Source organism: Candoia aspera, chromosome 8, assembly GCF_035149785.1.
Source record: "Candoia aspera isolate rCanAsp1 chromosome 8, rCanAsp1.hap2, whole genome shotgun sequence".
NCBI lineage: Eukaryota > Metazoa > Chordata > Lepidosauria > Squamata > Boidae > Candoia > Candoia aspera.
Genome location: NC_086160.1, coordinates 67,130,822 through 67,149,600, shown reverse-complemented (window position 1 = coordinate 67,149,600; position 18,779 = coordinate 67,130,822). Strand labels below are relative to the sequence as shown.

The following is an 18,779-nucleotide window of genomic DNA, read 5'->3' as shown; positions in this document are numbered from 1 at the left end:
TTGTCTGTGTCCTTCTTAAAGTGGACCACACACAACACTCGAGGTGATAACTATGCTCAACCAGACCAGGGAACAGCCAGCTTCAACTTAGGGACAGAACATTCTACTTTTCCTTGGAATATTCCATCTTCCTCCCCAAATGCACTGATTTGGCCTTTTCTGGAACATTTTCTCCCTGGAATGTAGAATTTTGTGCATCGGCACTGCAAATTCCCACAGCCATAATCCTTGTTGGCTCTTAGTGAGTCTATCTTGCAAGGCTGTTCTGAGAATAAAAAAGAGCTATATCCATAAGAGTGAACTCCTTGGAACAAAGGGGGCTTATAAACTTACCTAGCTACACAGCTAGCCTCAATCTATTTGGAGTTCAGGGTCAACGTACTGCAGGAACTCAGGTTTCTATTCCGTCATTCTCCTCTGTACTCAAACATGGCACAGGGCTAAATTCCAGCGGCTTGGTGGGCCACTTACTTGATCAGCCACAGGCTCCGCTCGCCTCTGCTGCTCGGTACAGAGATGGCAGACTTTTGCCATTAATTCATAAGGGTGCACAAAAAGCCGAGAGCTGAGCAGAAAAGTAAAGATGTACGTTCTCTGGGAGTGAGAGAAAGAGAGAGAGAGAGAGACAGAAGTAAGGTTCACTGCTTATTTTTTCAGTTGTGTGTTGATGCTTTATCGGGAGGAGGAGAATGTGAAATATAGTGCAGGTGATTGCGCAAGGAAGATCAGCCAGCGCTGCATTGGGGTTAAAGTTCAATTGCACCAAATGCCACTCTCTGCAGAACCTGCTTGGAATGTATCACATTTTGATTGGGCAAGGCAAGAGGCAAGGCGGGGCATGTTACTCAGCTTTATCAACAATCCTTGTGCACAGTTGGGTGTACAGCTTTGACACTTTGATTTCTGGCTAAGCATATGCCTCAGTTGTGATCTTACTTAGTGGCCTCAGGTAAGCTTCTTGTGATGAAAGAGGCTTCCCTTAAGGAACTACTGCAGCATAAAATACATATAGTGAAAAGTGGGCCCCTGAGAACGCTTATATTTCTGCTTTCTACTGCTGCGTTGCCATTTCCAAAAGAAAAAGTCTCAGATGACTTGCTTTAGCACACCATTGGCTTGGAAACTGGCTCCCTTCAATTCACTTCTTTCCAAGTAAATAACATTATGGTCCCTGCTTTCAATCTTAGTTCTTCTGCAGAAGAAGCACATTTTTTCCTCATCCTGATATCTGGCTCCCCTGTAGCCCTAAAAATTAAGCATAATAAAGAACACCGACTCAAGAAGAGCAGAAGATGAATGCAACACAGGGCGAAATTTACCACCTCAGATTTTTGATAGAATTGGTAGACATCACTCTGATTTGGAGTTATTTCTGAGGGTACAAAACAGATTGCATGTTTTATACAATTCATTCTCTGTGAAACCAATTCAGCCCTCAAGAATTTATCTCAATCCAGCCAGGTCCGAAACGGTCTTCACAGACTAGGACCAGGAAGCCTCATCTAACAAGCTGCTCTTTGTACCAACCCAGCAGTGAGCGACTCAAGAAGCCACCTACCAGCTCTTGCAAACCTACAAAAACAATCCCAGCAATTTACTTGGTAAACAACCTGACAAATTCTACATTCAATGAATTTGTATTAGGCATCATTTTATCAATAAAGTGAGACAGTGGACTGCAACCCTCCCCGCAACTTTCCAACATGGAATGTTCTGTGCTTTAAGGTCATCAACCAGCCAATCACAGGATGGAAAATTCCATCAGACTTCCAGAGTTTAACCAACCCAGTATGAGTTATCAAGAAGGGTGTTATTCGTTTTATTGTATCGCTTCCATGTGTGAGCATGAATCAGCTTTGAAAGGCAACAGGAGGGTTTTGAAGATATTGCACAACTTGTTTGAGTAATCTGTATCAGAGGAGACAAACACATCATTTCCACCTTAAGGAAACCTAAGGTGGAAATAACCCATCACTCAGCACATTCCTGAGGATCTGCTGTTTAGATCAAAGACAAATTAAAGATGAATATCTATTTGTGATTGGCACCTAGCTGAGAGTAAGTACTGCAGCTGGCATAATCAAAGCTAGTACACAGAGCATGAGTCAGCAATAGGTATTCACATCTGTTGGGACCTCCACTTCACTGAAGAATGGCATCTGCAACCTCCAGAAAAAATAATTAATGGAATGGCCAAAATTCCCAGAGATTGTTAGATCTCACATATTCAGATAGTTTTGCATCATATCTGAGTGAGGTTACTAGAACCGCACGAGAGTTGGTGAGCCCATGTGATTGGGCCATTTTTAAGTTGCGGTAAGGATCCACCCAGGCCATCATTTGATGAAAATGATGATATAGTAGGCTTAAAATGTTGCCAGTGTTGACATAGAACCATATCCATTAGGCCCACATAAATTGTAACTGATCCATTTTGCAGAACTGAGGTGTTACACCTCTGTGAAGCATCAATGCACAGCTAATCAAATTTCATAGAGACCTTGCTTCCCCAGGGTCCTTCTACACGTGTTCCTTTACCACTTGAAAGCAAGTAGAGCAGCCTCTTTTTGATGAAACTTCATAATATCATTTCAATCAAAGCAAAGGTACGCCTGCCTTCAGACATATCCATTATTGAGATCCACATATCAAGGGACAACAGCACTTGTCCTATGAGAAGAAAGTCCCAATAGTAGAGAATACTTATAGCTCAGGATAGAATGGTTGGGTTCTTCCTGTTCTCTGACCTTGGTTGTTTCCCTGCAGACATTTCTTTACCAAACTAGGTAACATCATCAGTGCATGGGAGAATGGAGGTTGTTGGCTGTTTATATCATGGATTACTATATATAAAAGCAACCAGCAAACTCCACTCCCCCACGCACTGATGATGTTACCTGGCCTGGTAACAAAACCTCTGCAGGAAAACAACTAACTCAGAGGACATCAAGAACCCAACACAGAAGAAAATTGCCCCATAGTACATATTCTTTCCTTTTAAAAGTTTAGAGAAGATATACAGCAGAAGACTCTCACATGGCATCTTATCCTCATTAGAGACTGGCATGGAGAAAAAAATCTCTGCCTCTTTCAAGCCTTTTTGGTATGCCAGATGATTTGCAGGAAGGGGAACAGGCTTGTGCTGAACTGCAAGAGAGGCCCATAATCTGCATGTGGTCAGCTCATATATAATTGATATCATTAGAATTAATCCACAATTTAGACTATTGACAACTTGGAAAGCTATTCCTCTTGAGGAATTTAAGCTACAGATTTTTTAACTATCTTAGAAACAGTTCTCAGGGAATTTCCTAGCATCACCCAATTTCAGGATAAGAAAATGGTCATGTCTGAAGAAGTGTAGTCACCATATTGTCACCAGAATTACTATGCAGTAACTCTGTGTGTGTGTGTGTAAGAAAGGCATGACAGATGGAGTGCCCGAGTTTCATGCAAAGTAGACCAAATAGGCAAAAGAATTTGCTCTGGGAGATTTCAGTTTCTACAGCATGTGGAATGAAGATTTCTAAGAAGACACAACAAAAATTGTTTCTCAAAACATGAAGTGATTCTCATAACAAGAGATGGTTTCTATATGAAGTGGATGAAAGGAAGGTGCTCAAATGGAATAATACCAAGCTGGGACTGGTCAGACCTTGTTTGAAATTACACAAATAGATAGGAACTGTAGTACTTTATAGCTATCACAAAGAATGAGAACACGTATCCCATCTCAATTCTTCTCAAACTCAAACCTGGCCTGGCCAGGTAGACTTTGCATTGGAAAAATGCAATGCAAATTAAAACCGGCATTTGTTTTTATCTGTCCTGAGTATTTCAATAAATAAGTACAAGAAGCACTAGAGGTATTATAAAGACCCTGTATAATTATCACCCTTCTTGTTATCCTCCATGTGATGGTGTTTAAAAAGCCATCTTGTCTTTTTACCCACAGTTCTTGAAATAATAGTTCCTAATACCAAGGGTACAACACAAGTGTTCTATGAACATGCTAGCAATCAAAAAGTAACAGCATGAAAGGCCTGTAGGCTATAGTATGCCCCTGGCACAATCATAGCACTACAATTATTAGTGCAGTGTTAGATAAGATGATCCCACTCAGCTAAGTGGCTTTACATAGATGACTTTGGCTGCCATGAAAGCTAAGTGGGGCCACCTCTGATTAGTACTTAGATGGGGAACCCCATAATCAGGGCTGCAGGTTAGACTGGGAAGTAAAAAAGAAAGACAGCAATGGCCAACCAACTGTGCATCTTGCCAAGAAAACTGCATGAATGTGTCTATGTGCATCACTAGGAAGTGAGCTCCACTTGAGAGCAATTCTACTTTAATAAGGAAGTGCGGTGGGGGGGAGGATCAATCATTTTCTCCACCTCTAGTTGAAATCATGCCCCTCTTCCCCCAAGATACAGGAGAGTGAGAGATCCTGATTCTGCATCCCACTATGGATCAGGAAAAGTTCTCTTGAGACACAGAAGTGCAGCCTGCTTGTCCTTGTCACCTTCCCAGCCCCAAAGACCATTTCCTCCTTGGGGGCCAAGGGCAAAATACATCTTTGCAAATACACGCAGCTGCTTCTGAGCTATCCCAGAAAAAGGTCAAAGAGACCACTTGCATCTGCAGCTGGCTTGATCTGGGGAGACTTCAATGCCAAACATCAATGTCCACAGTGCACATAGCACCCCTGATGAAAACAGCATTCAACGAAGTCACCTGGAGAAGACGAGAGAGACGCAATCCAGACACAACAGCTCTTTTGTGATCTTTTCTCAAGGGATAGGTTGCAGCCCAGCTGGAAACCTCAGGCAGTAAGCAAACGGGGAAAAAGATGAAGCCACCCACTCATGATAGCCCAGCTCATTTTCAGAGACACGCATCGCAGCTAAGTCAAGAAAAAGAGCATGAAACTGGGGCTGGCAGGACTTACTCTCCACAGAGGGCCAATCACTCTCCGTAACGCACACACCTTGCTATGCCTTCCACTTTTGACACAGCAGGGTGAACTGATTTAATTTGCAAATGGAGCAGACTTACGTCTGGGTAGTAATCAAGTGTGGGGACCAAGTGCTGGATGAGAGCTTCCAAAGATCCTGAGAGCAAGTTGTTGTCATGGTAATACAGCCCTTCACAGCTGTCCTCTTTGGACTGGAATAGGTATCGGCTGTAGCCACTGCTGTCAAACATCGCCGCAAAGGGAGGAGTCTGGGGCATACTTTCCTGAAGAAAAACAGTGACAAGAAAACGTTGAGAAGTCGGATGGTTTAAGCCTGTAGCCGTATTTTAGCCCTTCCTCCCCTTTTATGGCTGAAAAGCCACAAGATTTGGCAAACATTTGCCCCCAAACTAATAAGGTCAAAGAACTATATTATGAATTCAGCTCTACATCTGTAGGGTTTTGTTATTATTATTATTCAGCTTGATTATCTGCCATCAAGTTGTCAACACAATAAAAATAGTCAGTCAGTTTTTAAAGATCCAACAAAACATCAAGCAAATAGTTCTTTGAGACCATGACCTCTTAATTAACTAATTTTATATCATCAGGTTTCTCCAAGGATGATATTTTGGACTAACTATTGTTTACACTGAATTAACTATTTTTATCAACTCTCAAAGGAATCTTAAATTAGAGCCATTGCTCCTTGCTTAAATCATATTGCAAAAGTTACGATGCCTGAGTTGTACCTAAGTTTTCAAGTCAGAGATATGCTGTTTGAGAGATAATATTAAGTTCTCAAAGAACTCAGCCAGTTTCTTTCAACTGTGTGGATTTGCAAAGTTCAAATCACAGTTATAAAAAGGGTGTGCAAAACACTCCAAGTTTGAAATGACCTCTTCAAAATACACTCAAAGTGGTCAAAACAAATTGTTTTGCCTTCAGAACAGCTGTTTTGCAATCAAAAGAGGGTTTTTCAAATTCAAAACAGTTTGCGTATCACTGCAGTACATTAAATTCAGTTACAAATCAAGTCAAATCACAGCTACATTGATTTGACTTCCTTTAGAAATAAGTTGTGCAAATTACATTTACGTAGTGTCATGCTGCAGGTATCCCATTGTAAGAACATGTTCCAATGCCAATATTTGGAAAATCAAGTTTTTCTGGAAGCACCAGCTCATGTAACGAAAGCTACAGGCTTCAATTAGCTGAGGAAATATTCCAAAACTGTGCAATATTAACAAGGAACACGGCAGTGCTGACTCTTCATTGTAAGCAGTAAATAAAATATGAGTGTTTGGCACATTTTTGTTCAAGAACAGCATAATGGAGCTCTTGTACCACATTAGGATCTTAGAACAAACAAATATTGTTTCTTTTTCCATCAATACTTGGACTTTCTTCCCAACTCTCACTAAAATAAAAACGACATTATTGTTCCTAACAAAATGCTGTAGTTCAAAGCAACCAGTGACATGGCCTGGCTAGAACTTGGGTAGTAAAGGTAGAGACTCTCTCAAGTCAAAGTCAACGCCTAGGGACAACATGGGCACAACTACTGTACAGAGTTCTTTTGGCAACAATAGAAATTTGTCACTGCCTTTGGGATGTTTTTCAATTTCTGGGTCTTCCCTGGAGACTTGGAATCTCTAGATCAGCCTTTCTCAACCTTTTGACCCTGGAGGAACCCTTGAAATATTTTTCAGGCCTCGGGGAACCCCTGCACATTCAGGCTCAAATATAGGCCAGAAGGTACAAATTATATTCGTTTCATGGGTAGGCCTGTCTATACGCATTAACAGTGTTCTTAAACTGAAAATAAAGAATGAAATGTATCTCTTTAATGTGAAGTTGCCCAAATTTGAAATAATTTCTTAAATAAATTGTGATCTCCCAGGGAAGCCCTAGTGACCTCTTGTGGAACCCCAGGGTTCACGGAACCCTGGTTGAGAAAGGTTGCTCCAGATGGTTGTCTCCCATCCAAATCCTAACCAAGGCTACTTAGCATCCAGGCTCAGAGAAAATCAGCAAAGTGATGTACCCTGGTGAAATTCTTGGGCAGTACATAACTGTATTTAGGAAGTCATTTGGAGAGCTTGCTTATTCAGTGATTGTGCAGTTTAGGAACCCTCATCTGGCTTTCTAACTTTATATTCTACAGTTTAGGAGTGGTGAACTTTCCATTTGGTAATATGTTTCTCTCTTCCTGGTGAGATCCTTGTCTCTCCCCTGCCCCCAAAAAGATTATTGGGAAAAGACTAGATGCCTCTCACCAGAAGACCCAAGTGGTCATTTGCAGGGGTCCTGCACCGTGCCTACTTGGCTTGTTTGCCGTAGGGCAGAAGATCCCATCTTCTAAAACAAGGGTAGCAGCTTGTTAATGGAGCTTACTTTTTTTTTAGGGGTCCACATACAGCTGGCAAAATCAGGGGCACAAATAATTTTAGGGGGAAAGGGGGTGTGATAGTAACAGGTAAGACAAAGCCTCATCTTGACTGCCATTCCCAGAAGTTCTGCCTTTCCAATTCTCTTAAGGCGTTCCTTCTACAGCAGGGCTGCATCGTTGCCCATCTGGGTTTTTTTCTCCAGACTGGTAACAAGTCCTATTTAATCCAGATTTCCCCAATCTGGTGCCTCCCAGGTGTGTTGGATTTCAACTACCATTTTGCTTAGCCAACCACCAATCACTGATATTCTCCCCAAAATTGCATGCAAGCTTGCATACTCTCGAAGATTGTGCACAACCCATGACTTTCCACTCATCCTACATGGCTGTGTCACAGCCATGTGGCAGAAAGAATGAATCAGCAATTAATTGGGAGCTTCCTAAAGTATCTCACCATGCTCACAGGCTGCTCCCTCACTTCTAGGCTGATTGGTTAAAATGCCATATATAGGCATTTAGTCTAAGTTCAAACCAGTAAACCAGACAGAACCCTATGTAAAGACTTCCAAAATTCAAAATGGCACAAAGATCATGCAAAATCATCATCATCATCATCATCATCCAGACAGAATTCCAAAGTTTGAAGCTAGGATCTTGGGCTAACAGGCAGGCACGCACCCAAGAATTTTCACCTGGAGTTCATAGCATTCAGATGACAAGCACTGTAGCTCAGCGGCACAGCATTATGCAGCCCCTGGCTAAATCCTTGCCATAAGGAGACCAAAATAAGACCAACTATTTTGGACCACTATGGTCCAAAATAAGACCATCCTAAGCTGCATGCACCAATTACTTGACCCTTCCCAAGTTTTTCTAGATATACACACATGGGTTGTGACCTCTTTCTAGGCACATATGGGGATGCATATGTACACCCACCCACAGTTACCACTCCACAATTAACCAGAGACAATCTCCAAATGGCAGCCCTCATTTATGCAGGCCAACTGCTGGGAACGCAGCCTTGGCACACGGCACCCCCTTGTGCCCATAAAGAGCCTGAATTCTCCTCTCCTCCCCCAAGCCATTATGCCATCCTTCTTCTCAGGGTGACCAGCCAGAGGTGAAAGATGAAAGAAAGCACAAATGAAACCAAGGAAAGATACTCTGGGAAAACACCTGATTTTGAAAAGCCAGAGCTAATGGGACAGCCTGCAGATAAGTTTGCTTTTTTCTCCATCTGTCCACTCTGTGGCATACAAAGCATTTGCAGTAGGAGTAGAGAAGCTATTAAGTTATTAGCCGGATTCCTAGGGACATCCCTGCCCCCCCCAAAGGAAAACACTCCCAAGCACAAAGAATTCAAAAGCTGGCTTGCTTCTGGCAGCAGGTCAGGACAATGAAGGCTTTCAAAAGCCCCACCCCCCACCCCAAGACTAAAGGATTCAGCGGGTAAACAATAAGAGAAAGCAAAACTTGCTGCTTAGGGAATAGAGGGCACACTGGGTTGAGCCTTCCCGCCATGTGGGGACCCCCCCCTCCACTAATCCCTCTTTTCAAAATGCCAAAGGAGATTTGCATCAAAATAAGGGAGGGCAGCCTGCAAAGATCTTGAAAAGTCACATTCATCCCTGGGAGCAGCTGTTCAACCAGGAATTGGATTCCTCCCAGCACAAATAGGCCAGGAAGGGGGCCCGAAGGGAAGGGGTCCATGTGCCATAACAGGAGAAGAAGAGCTGTGGGGGCTGGTGCAGCAAAAATAGGATCCCTTAAGACAGAAGCCAGCAGGCAGGAGCCAGTTCAAGAATGCCACAGGATGCTTTGGAAGGAGAAGGCACTTCACACAAAGGAAAGGAAGTTGAGAGAAAGAAGAGAAAGGAAGAGGTAATTAGAAACTGACCAACTCATGGATATGGATGGATTCTCTTTCTCCATCTTGATACATGCTAAAAATCATCCTTGAAATGGTAAGGGGTGCTGCTTAAGAGGTTCCCACCCATCTATCCCCATGGCAAAACAGAAAAACCTGGCCCTGCCCCATATAAGACCTGTGCTTGCCCACCAGAGCCCACACCTTCTGAACAATAGTAAATGAAGCCATCAAAAGATGGTGGCCCAAATGGGCTGCGTGAACTAAATCCATGGGTGAATTCACATATCACCCAAACCAAATATTCTACATTGTGACTTAGCATACCATCCCAAAACAGCTGTTAATAGAATGTGTGAGGTTTCTTCAACAATTATGGTACATCTCATTTATTCACCATGGTTGGTCACTGCAGTGTGTTGGCACAGCCTGGCTCAGCTCACAATTCAGCTCAATAACGCACAGCTTCTTTGCTTGGCGGTGCCTTGGAAGGACAAGCAAAAGAGGATTGCACCATCCTTCATTTGGAACAAGCCATAAACTCAGGACTTGTTGGAAGAGGAACAGCATTCGTTCTCCAATCGACAGGAGAGATATGAATGTGTGAAGAGGGTATCTCCATGCTGTCTGTCTGTAGCCTCATTCAGCAGAGACTAAGGAAACAAGCTGGTCAGGGAGCCTTAAACAGTTCTCCTGTAATCCTTCCCAACAGGCAAATGAAGAATCATCTAGGTTTTATTGGTTGTAACACCTAACACACAGATCAATTCCACTGCTATTTACAAAGTAGCTGCTCCCCTTCAAGCTACCAGGACAGATTTGAAAAAGTGCAAGGAATGGTGAAGATGACACTGAAGCCAACACTTTGGAGACTGACCCTCCGCTCAGTATCATGCACGGCTTTTTCCCTCCCTCCACCTGTAACAAAAAGTTCTAGAACAAAACCTTTAAGGAGGATTTCTGTGTTGATCTTCCTTTAAAACCACTGGCTGTCACTTTTGAAATGAGTGTCTCAGACTCCTAGGATCCTGGCCATTCTTTGCTGCATAGGTTAGTGGGCAATAATGCTAGAGGGGCTGACATACAGTATTATTATCCTCCAAAGACCCTGGAAAAATTCAGCCAGCTACTTATTTTGTTGCAAGGGAAAGCTCAGGTGATTTATGGACTGAATTAATTGGAAAGGCATACACAATAGACTTGAGAAGAGCCAAAGCCACGCCAAGCATGCCCTAACTCCATGTGGTGGGCAGCATCTGAGGGCTGTGTCTTTTACCAAGTCATTATTTACAATCAAGCAGCTGGCTAGGAAGCTCTTTCAAACAAAGGCCCATCCTGAAGGGAAGGCACAAGCTTCACATCTGCATTTTCTGCCTATTATCTCTATTCGGACCCCCGATGTTGACTTCGCTTGGTTTCTTCTTTGAGCTCAAAGACGAAAGAATTCTGGCAGTGGTTTGGAACTCAAACAGCCCTAAGCAGTAGCTTGTTTTAACTAGCCTGTTGACCAAAGTTGTCTGCATTTACACAAGATGCTAAACCAAACAAATCAAGCCGTATTCTACCACGTGTGAGCTCAGCCAGTGCATTTAAGCAGAAGTAAGCCCACCAAAATTAATGACAACACTTCCAAAGAACTGATTACAGGGCACACTAGCTGAATGAGAAACCACACGTTCTGTTTTTATAAAATTCCAGCTATCTGCACCTACTGCTAACTCAAGGCTATTTAAACCCTGGTTTGCTTTTCAGACACAGAGGCCTGATTCACATGAAATCCTACACTATAGCCAGGGGATGAGCAACTCAGCTAACTCAGAGAAAAACAAATCTGTCATCCTTAGCTTAGCATTATGTGTGAACAATGTCATTGCTCCCATCATGAATTAAAATGATCTCAGGTGGTCAGGTTTTAAAGATTCTCACTAAGGATGGGAGAGGTAGATTAGATGCCTCCATCTCTGATAAGAACTTACTTCTTAAAAATATTTTAGAAGTGTTTATTTTTTAAGTTGGAGTAACTGCTCTGTAGATTTCTTGCTGGACATCTTACAGGCTGCTGAGCTGTCCTTTGCTTTTAATTCTGCCTTAAAAAGAGATGCAAGGAAATATTTTAAAAATGCATTGTGGCAAACCTTTTGAAACAATCCAGCTGAAATTTTGCAGGATTAGTGGCCTCTAAAGGCTCTACCATCCCTGTACTTTTCACCCCATTCTGCCCAAAAATGAAACACTTGCAAGCCTTTTGACATATTCCCTTTTGAGGTTATTGTTGAATCTTCTGTTAAACCGGATGAATTTGACTCTAATCCTATCACCTTTGAATTGCAGAATTGAACCAAATCCTAGCTGATTTGCACATCCGTAGTGATCCCTCTTGCATTCTATCAGGACCAGGCAATCCCGGAGGACTGTGGTTCTTGTGCAGGTGGGGAACACCCCAGGGCAGAGGAGAGAAGCAAAGATGAGAAAAAGTCCCAAAGGAAGAGACATTGCAGCAGGAAGCAAGCGGTATCTATTTGGCCCTCTGTATCCTCCTGTGAAAAAGAAGAGGGAAAGCAGCAATCTCCATTTTTAGCTGTGTCTGCTCCTTGTGGAAATAAAATGTGTTGTTTACAAAATAGGGAAGCAAGGACGAAAATGCGCAGAGGGCATCATGTAAATAATCAAAAACTCTCAAGTACACTTGCCACGGGGAACCCACAGCCGCAATTCTATGTGTCGGATGAATCTGTAACCTTAAGATATTTTTGTAGGTTAGTGTGAAGAAGCAATGCAGGGTTGATCCCCAGCTGCTCTGCACTAAGATAGCATGAAGATTCACAGAGTTCAGGGATTAAAGAAACAAAATGAGTCAAGTGCTCCATGTTCAGTGAAATCTCATATGATTACACCAATGCTAATTTCCCCCACTGGAACTTGGCCAGAGAAAGGGTTGGAGGGGAAGAAGAATTAACTACACCAGAGGCTCTTCTTCAGCTGGATTATTTCAGCTATCCACCAGCAATTCTCATCTTGTACAGAAGGTGGAACTCTAGACACTAAACCCTCCAAGCGGTCATACCTATAAAGTCAACAGATTTAAGGAGGGCGTTTCATAGGCACCAAAGAAACAGAGTGGTTGGAAAGAAAACAAGTGATTGCTGCTCTCTGTTTAAGAGAAAGATGCCCACACTGTTGGGGGAGGAATGGGAAAATCTTTCAGGATGAGTAACAGCCTTAACTTTTAACCTCCTTATTCAGACCTGTTTCCAACATGCACACCCACACGTTTCAAGGGGACACTGGAAAACAAAATTCCTCAGACCAAGCAGAGACTTGAGTCACTCCACGATCTTTTAAAAGGTTGCCTCTGACTATTTTTATATTAAGTGACAACTATAGCCCTCTGTGGATTTCTGTATTTAAGTTCACAAGCAAAAAGTCTCCTTGATTGCAATCTGCTTTCTAACATGGAGCGCAATGCAGATATTTTACTTATTTCATTTTCTGCCAGGAACAGATCCTTTCTTCCCAGGATAAATCTCTACGTAAACTGGCAGCGGCCTTATAAAGCACAAATCAAATCCAAACCAGCTATGGTACCATTCTGTTATAAACGCTCTGACTTGAGGATGCTTTGTCTTATCCAACGAGCAAAGCAGCAGACGGCAAGACAGGAGAAATAGATAGAAAAGCAGGTCTGTCAACTCTCAGTGAAAAAATGTCTATTCCAAGCCTTTCTTTTCCGCCTCACAATGTTAGTCCAACTGTGCCTGAAGTATACAGTAACCTGATCTAAATCAAACGATTATCAACTGGACTGTGGAGTTTTGTTCTCTCTGAAACCATTTGCCACTTCTAATTTCCATACATATATCTCCATTCTTCACCCTATGACAACATGAATTTTTGCAACATTTATCTATCCCCTGGGGTAGGATTGCCATCTCTCTTTGACAGCCACCCAAAGATGGTTCTGTAGGTACTACTGGAAAAAAACCCAAACATTTTGTCTGTTCTGCAGTAGTTACCAGAGTCAAGGGTAATACCAGAGTCTAGGTACAGTAAAACAATTTGAAATCAACAGCACAAAAGAGCATGCAAAAGGAATAACTATCTTCATCACAGCCTACCTGAGATAAGTATTCATATTCCTTACCAAGCATAGTGTTATTTAAATAACAATAGTCTGCATTTCCCCCATCACAGATGTATATTCACTAAACCTGAATGGCTGCTGCTGCAATCTGGAAAACACTGGTAAAGGAAATAGGAAGGGGAATGCTCACAATGCAGGAGTTCCAGGTATCTTACTGAGAAGAGATGAATCAATGCCTGACATTTTTAGGGCCTTCATCACAACGCACTGCAGTACAACCTGGAAACCTGCTTTGTGCAGATTCCATTAAATGAGTTAGCATTCAGATGTCACTTCAACCACCACACATTTATTCATTCACTGATTTCTGAAGAGGGAGAGTGTTTGCCATAAGCATCACTGGGGGATAAGTGTCTACATCTTTCAGCCTGTTTACTTTAATATGTACATGCTTCTTAACTACTTCACTAAGGCATCACTTTATTTTGTAGCTTCAGGATGTCCCTACTGTCTCACAGAGCAAGTTCCCAGAAACTTTCCTGCATATTCTTGTTCCCAAGAACGTGTTATCCAACTCCTGTTTTAAAAAGCATGATATCTGTAATTGGGTTATTCATACAGGGACACACATAATGCTAAATCATTATCTAGTTTGTTTGGGGCTTACTGTGAATCAGACCACTACACCTAGTTCAAAAAACCAGACCTAAAACATTGTTTGTGATCCCTGATGGAATTAATAGAATGGAGAGCACAGGTTAAACTAAAATGAACTGATGAATGATTTGGACATTTTCCCCCTTATCACATCCATTTCAATGCTTCTCCTTCCTGTCATCCTTTTTGAAACCAGTTTCTATGGAGGCAAATCTTATTCTTATATGAACATAAGAACATAACCAGAATCCTGCAGATTGATGGGCTAAATGGGCCAGGGGTTCAGTCTATTCTCATAGTGGTCAACTGCACAAGGCAGCCCACCAGTCTACCAGCAGATGGCCTTCAGAGCACTCATGCTGCCTTCAAGGCCAATAGCTGTTGATCCCCATGACTTCCACGAATCAGTCTCAGTGTTTGTCAACCTTGGCAATTTTAAGATGTGTGGACTTCAACTCCCAGAATTCCCCAGCCAGCAAGAAGTCCATGCATGCTGGCTGGGGAACTCTGGGAGTTGAAGTCCACACATCTTAAAGCTGCCAAGGTTGACAAACATGGGTCCAACCCTTTTTTGAAGCCAGCCAAGCTAGTAGCCAGCTCCACATCTCATTCAAACATGTATTTGGAAAGATTACCTCTATCTTACTTTCCCACAGAATAATAAATGCAATGAAAATCTCTGCACTGTTAAATCAAAGCAAGCCCTGCTAGATCAGAAAGCCTTATTCACAAATGAGGGTTCTTGCTACAGGGAGCTTAAAAATGCTCCAAATAAATAGATAAAAAAGCATGTGCAGGACTGCGGCTCATAGAGGCCTCTTCTGTACAAGCAGCAAACCCCACTACCCCCCACCCCACCCCTGCCCAAAGCACAAGTAAAGCTATATATTGCCAATCACTAACCTTCAAGCAAGCAATAATGAACCCTTTACCAACCTGATGCCCTGCAGATGAAATGGGATTTCACTTTACTGAATTCTCCTACTCCAGAATGGTGATGGCTGGAGGAGTTTGTAGATGCAGAGAAAGAAATCCACTAAAGACATCTAATTTTCCAAACCGTATTTTGGTTGCCCTACTGATTGCAGTAGCCAATAAGGGATTGGCTGACACCGTACCTACTCCTAGCATACCCAGAAGTTTTCTATGACTGGATCCACACATTCTGTTAAACTGTAATTGCAAACCATGATTTATTGACTGAATCACAATAGGCTGGGCTTGTAGACCTCAAGAAGATATAAACCATGACTTATGAACAACAGCATCTGAGCTCACACATAGCAGTAAGATGTAATATGGTTTGTGTTAGAGCATCATATTGTGCAAAGCCAGCCACCATCCTTCCAAAAACGTTGTTCAAGGTTTACCATGTTATGAAAACCCAATCAATCATGGCTTAATCAATAATGATTTAAGACAATGTAGACCCAAGAGTAATCTTTGTGGCAGTCAATGTAATCAATACACAACCAGCAAGCCCCCTGAATGCAGTGGGACTTACTTCTGAGTAGTCACAGAGGACTGCATTCTCCCTTTGAAATTAAACTTCCTAATTCTTTCCCCTAATAATCCTTTTATCCCCTGGTGTCCATCAATAGCTACAACCCATAGTTGTATATAAATAATTATACACTCATTTTCAATGGAAGGGCAGGAATGCATCGCTGTGTATCTGAGTGTTATTTGTCTCACCATCCTATGATCAAAACAAGGCATCGGTCCAACCCTCCCTCTCTATGAACTCCAAAGATTCTCTCTGCATTAGCTTCCTTAGTTTTGCATCCCCGACGCTAAATTTAGAGGACTTTGCAATACACAGAAGCAGATACGTTGTGGGAGATCAGAGTTGGCAGAGAGCCAAAACCAGCCTACTAGCCCATCTTCAAGAGGAAGGGAAGATTAAAGACTCACCCCACAGTGGGAGGAAATACACCCGTCAGCCAAGACAACATTACACTTGCTGTCTCTGTAGTTTCATTTCTGATCTTGTTGATCAGATCTTGTTTTGATTTGCCACAATTTCTCCCAGCTCTTCGCCTGGGCTACATACAAACAGAGGGTTATCAGCTAAGGTTAAAAGGGAACAACCTAATGAGAACCCATTAATATGGATTATCCTAAAGGTGTTACAGGATCAGATTTTTCAGGCAAAAGCAGTGTGGAGGTCTGGCTTTCCACAGCTTGAAGCTCCTGAAACAATTACATTGCTATCTAAAAGACAAGGCATAAGGACATTACATTCAGCTTCAAATGTTATCTGATCACACCTCTGGAAGATCCTAGTTTGACAAAGCTAATCTCTGTTATGTTAGTAGAAGCTAATAAACAAGACTGGAACAACCAAGCTGACTCTATGTAAAGACCAGACCCAACTTTTATTACTATTATTAAGCGCCATCTAGTTGATATTGACTCTGAGCAACCCCATAAACAGACTTTTTTCCAGGATGACCTGTCCTCAACCTGGCACCTTCAAAATGGCTTGCAATTCTGGGAACTGAACTTCAAGATACCTGGGCAACACCTGGCTGGAAAAGGCCATTACATCAGAACATACCATTTGGCCTGGGAGAAAGTGACCATTCTCAAGTTACGTACCAGCTGTTTCCACACAACATACTTGAGCAGGTCAGCTAAAGACCAAGCAGCTCTGTCTTAGACATTCTAAGTTTGATTAGGGTTGAGCCAGATTGCTTTTTCAGCACCTTGAATTATGGCATGAACACAAGAAGGGCAGGGTTCAGTACATTGTGCAAGCTCAGAAAATAGATTAATTTGGTAACTAGAATCAGTCAATTGTGTTAATGCAACCAGTAGATCCATCTGTTCCTAGTTTCAATAGGGACTTGAATCTGAGCATCCTTGGTCCCACCCAAAACCTTAACCACTTCATCACATGGTTTCATTCTGCTCAAGCCTATCTGCCTTTGATACCCCTTCCCTGAACTGATCTAACAATCACTGTAGCCAACATCATCAATGTACTTATCTAGGCACTGTGTTCAACAAGCCCGAAAAACAGAGCTATGGTCAGCTGACTGTAAAGTTTCAGAATGTACACTGACTTAGTAGTCACTTGGCCCCAAGTCAATGAGTGACAGAGATCAGGTTCCAATGCTGTTTTAGCTTCATCTTTCACCGCTGACCAAATAAGCAGCTAAAACACCCAGCAAGCTTATTTTGGATACTTTTACTGCTGCTGACCTGAGTCAAACCACTCAGGGACCCACAGCACAAATACACACAAACCTTTAGTCTGATTACTGAATTAACCCATCTCCTGGGTTCACAAAATACACTGAACCAGGCTAGCCTAACCAAACAGGCAGGGTTACTAAGTCACAAAACAGCCGACCACAGTTAAAGCTAAAACTAAAACCGCCACCCTATCTTTGACTGACCTAGACAAGCAGTTGTGAGCACCCCGCCAGCGAGAAACAAGTGGTCAGATTCCTTTTAAACCCTATCTATACACACACAGCAAGCTTTCACCAAACCCGATCTGGATTCCTGGAGTTTTAAAGCAGCCCCTTCTGGAATTCTTTGCTTGCTTTCAGACAGCTAATCCTAGACAGGAAGAGGCAGACGGTTCTCTTTTTTGCACCGCAGTAAATACGGAGGGGTGATTCCGAATTGGAGCGGTACAGAGAATACCGGCAGCTTTGCCTTGAAAAGAAATCTCCCCCAACAACGTAGCCCGGGGATCCACTGGTCGCTTACCGCGCTACCCAATTCGTAGCCCCTACTAGGAGCGCAGCGTTAAGGCGCAGCCCAGCCGGTGAAGTCCCGCGCACGAAGAGCGCCTTCCTATCCTGCTTTAAACAACCCGGGACTGAGACTGACAGTACACCGCCCCCGTCCCGACCTTTCGCCGCCTTCCTGCGTGAGGGAGCCCCAGCCTCGAAGGAACAGGGGTTGGCTACCTTCTACAGTAGCGCCACTAAGGTCCCGCGAAGATCATCGGGGCTTCCCTCCGGAGCTAGCGATTTGCAGCAGCGGCTCTGAGTTGGTCCCTCCGCGCAACATTTAAAAAGAACGCGCAGCTGAACCCGACGGCGGCTTTGCTCGTAAAATCTTCCGAGACAGGTAAGCGAGCCAGAGCAGGAGACGCGCGCCGGGAGCCAAGGGAAGAAGACAGCCTCACGCCCGAAGCCCCCGGGGCGTTCACCTGAGGAAGAGAATCCGGATCACCGGAGAGCAGGCACGGCGCCAGGCCCTGTTTCTTCGCGGCGTCGCCTACCACCAACACCCACTTGCTCGGGCGCATAAATCGGAAGGCGACGCCGATGCCCACCAAGTGCTGCCCGGGGGAAATCCGACCCTCCCTCTCCCCCTCAGGTTCTGCAGCTGAAGTCCAAGCCGCCACGCACCTGGCTCCGGCGGCGCTGGGAGAGCGCGGACGTGCGAGCAGCAGCGCCCTCCGACGCTGCGGGACGGCTGGATTCTGCGCGCGCCCGACTCTGCCGGCCCCTCGACCCGGGCGCGCTGGGAACGCCCCCTCCGACCCGACCGCCTCTCGAGAGTGCCGGCGCCGCGTCTCTAGGAGCGACTCTAGTAGCGTCGGCGCCCCCTCCCCTTGGCCCCGCCTCTCCAGGGTTCTCCCACCAATCCCGGGCCGGGGGTTCGCCGCCTTTAGTGGGCGGGGCCGGAGCAGGAGAAGGAAAGCGGGGGTCGCGCTGCGCTTTTTTCGCCGGGATCCTCTTCGTTTCCTTTCTTGCCCCTCTTAGTAAGGAAGGTCGTTGAACCGGGATGGTGATCAAGTCCGAGACCCGGACGGGGCTGTTCGTTTCTTTTCTTTAAGATGGGGCTGGACCGCGTCTCT

The 18,779-nt window shown here is 43.8% G+C and overlaps 1 protein-coding gene across 4 annotated transcripts in view; it reads right to left on the bottom strand.

Moving 5' to 3' along the window:
• RASGEF1B (RasGEF domain family member 1B) overlaps positions 1-18,433 on the bottom strand; it is a 38,374-nt gene extending 19,941 nt beyond the window's left edge. Inside the window, exons 1-3 of one of the 4 annotated variants that reach the window (XM_063310032.1) lie at positions 18,328-18,433; positions 5,056-5,238; positions 472-594 (exon numbers count right to left, since the gene is read on the bottom strand). In XM_063310032.1, coding sequence (XP_063166102.1) covers positions 472-594; positions 5,056-5,232 — 300 coding nt within the window. In that variant the 5' untranslated portion in view covers positions 5,233-5,238; positions 18,328-18,433. Of the gene's footprint in view, positions 1-471; positions 595-5,055; positions 5,239-17,880; positions 17,945-18,125; positions 18,238-18,327 lie in introns of those variants that run through there. The other 3 variants (XM_063310031.1, XM_063310033.1, XM_063310034.1) reach the window with 3 other exon arrangements.
• Positions 18,434-18,779: the final 346 nt, after the last annotated feature.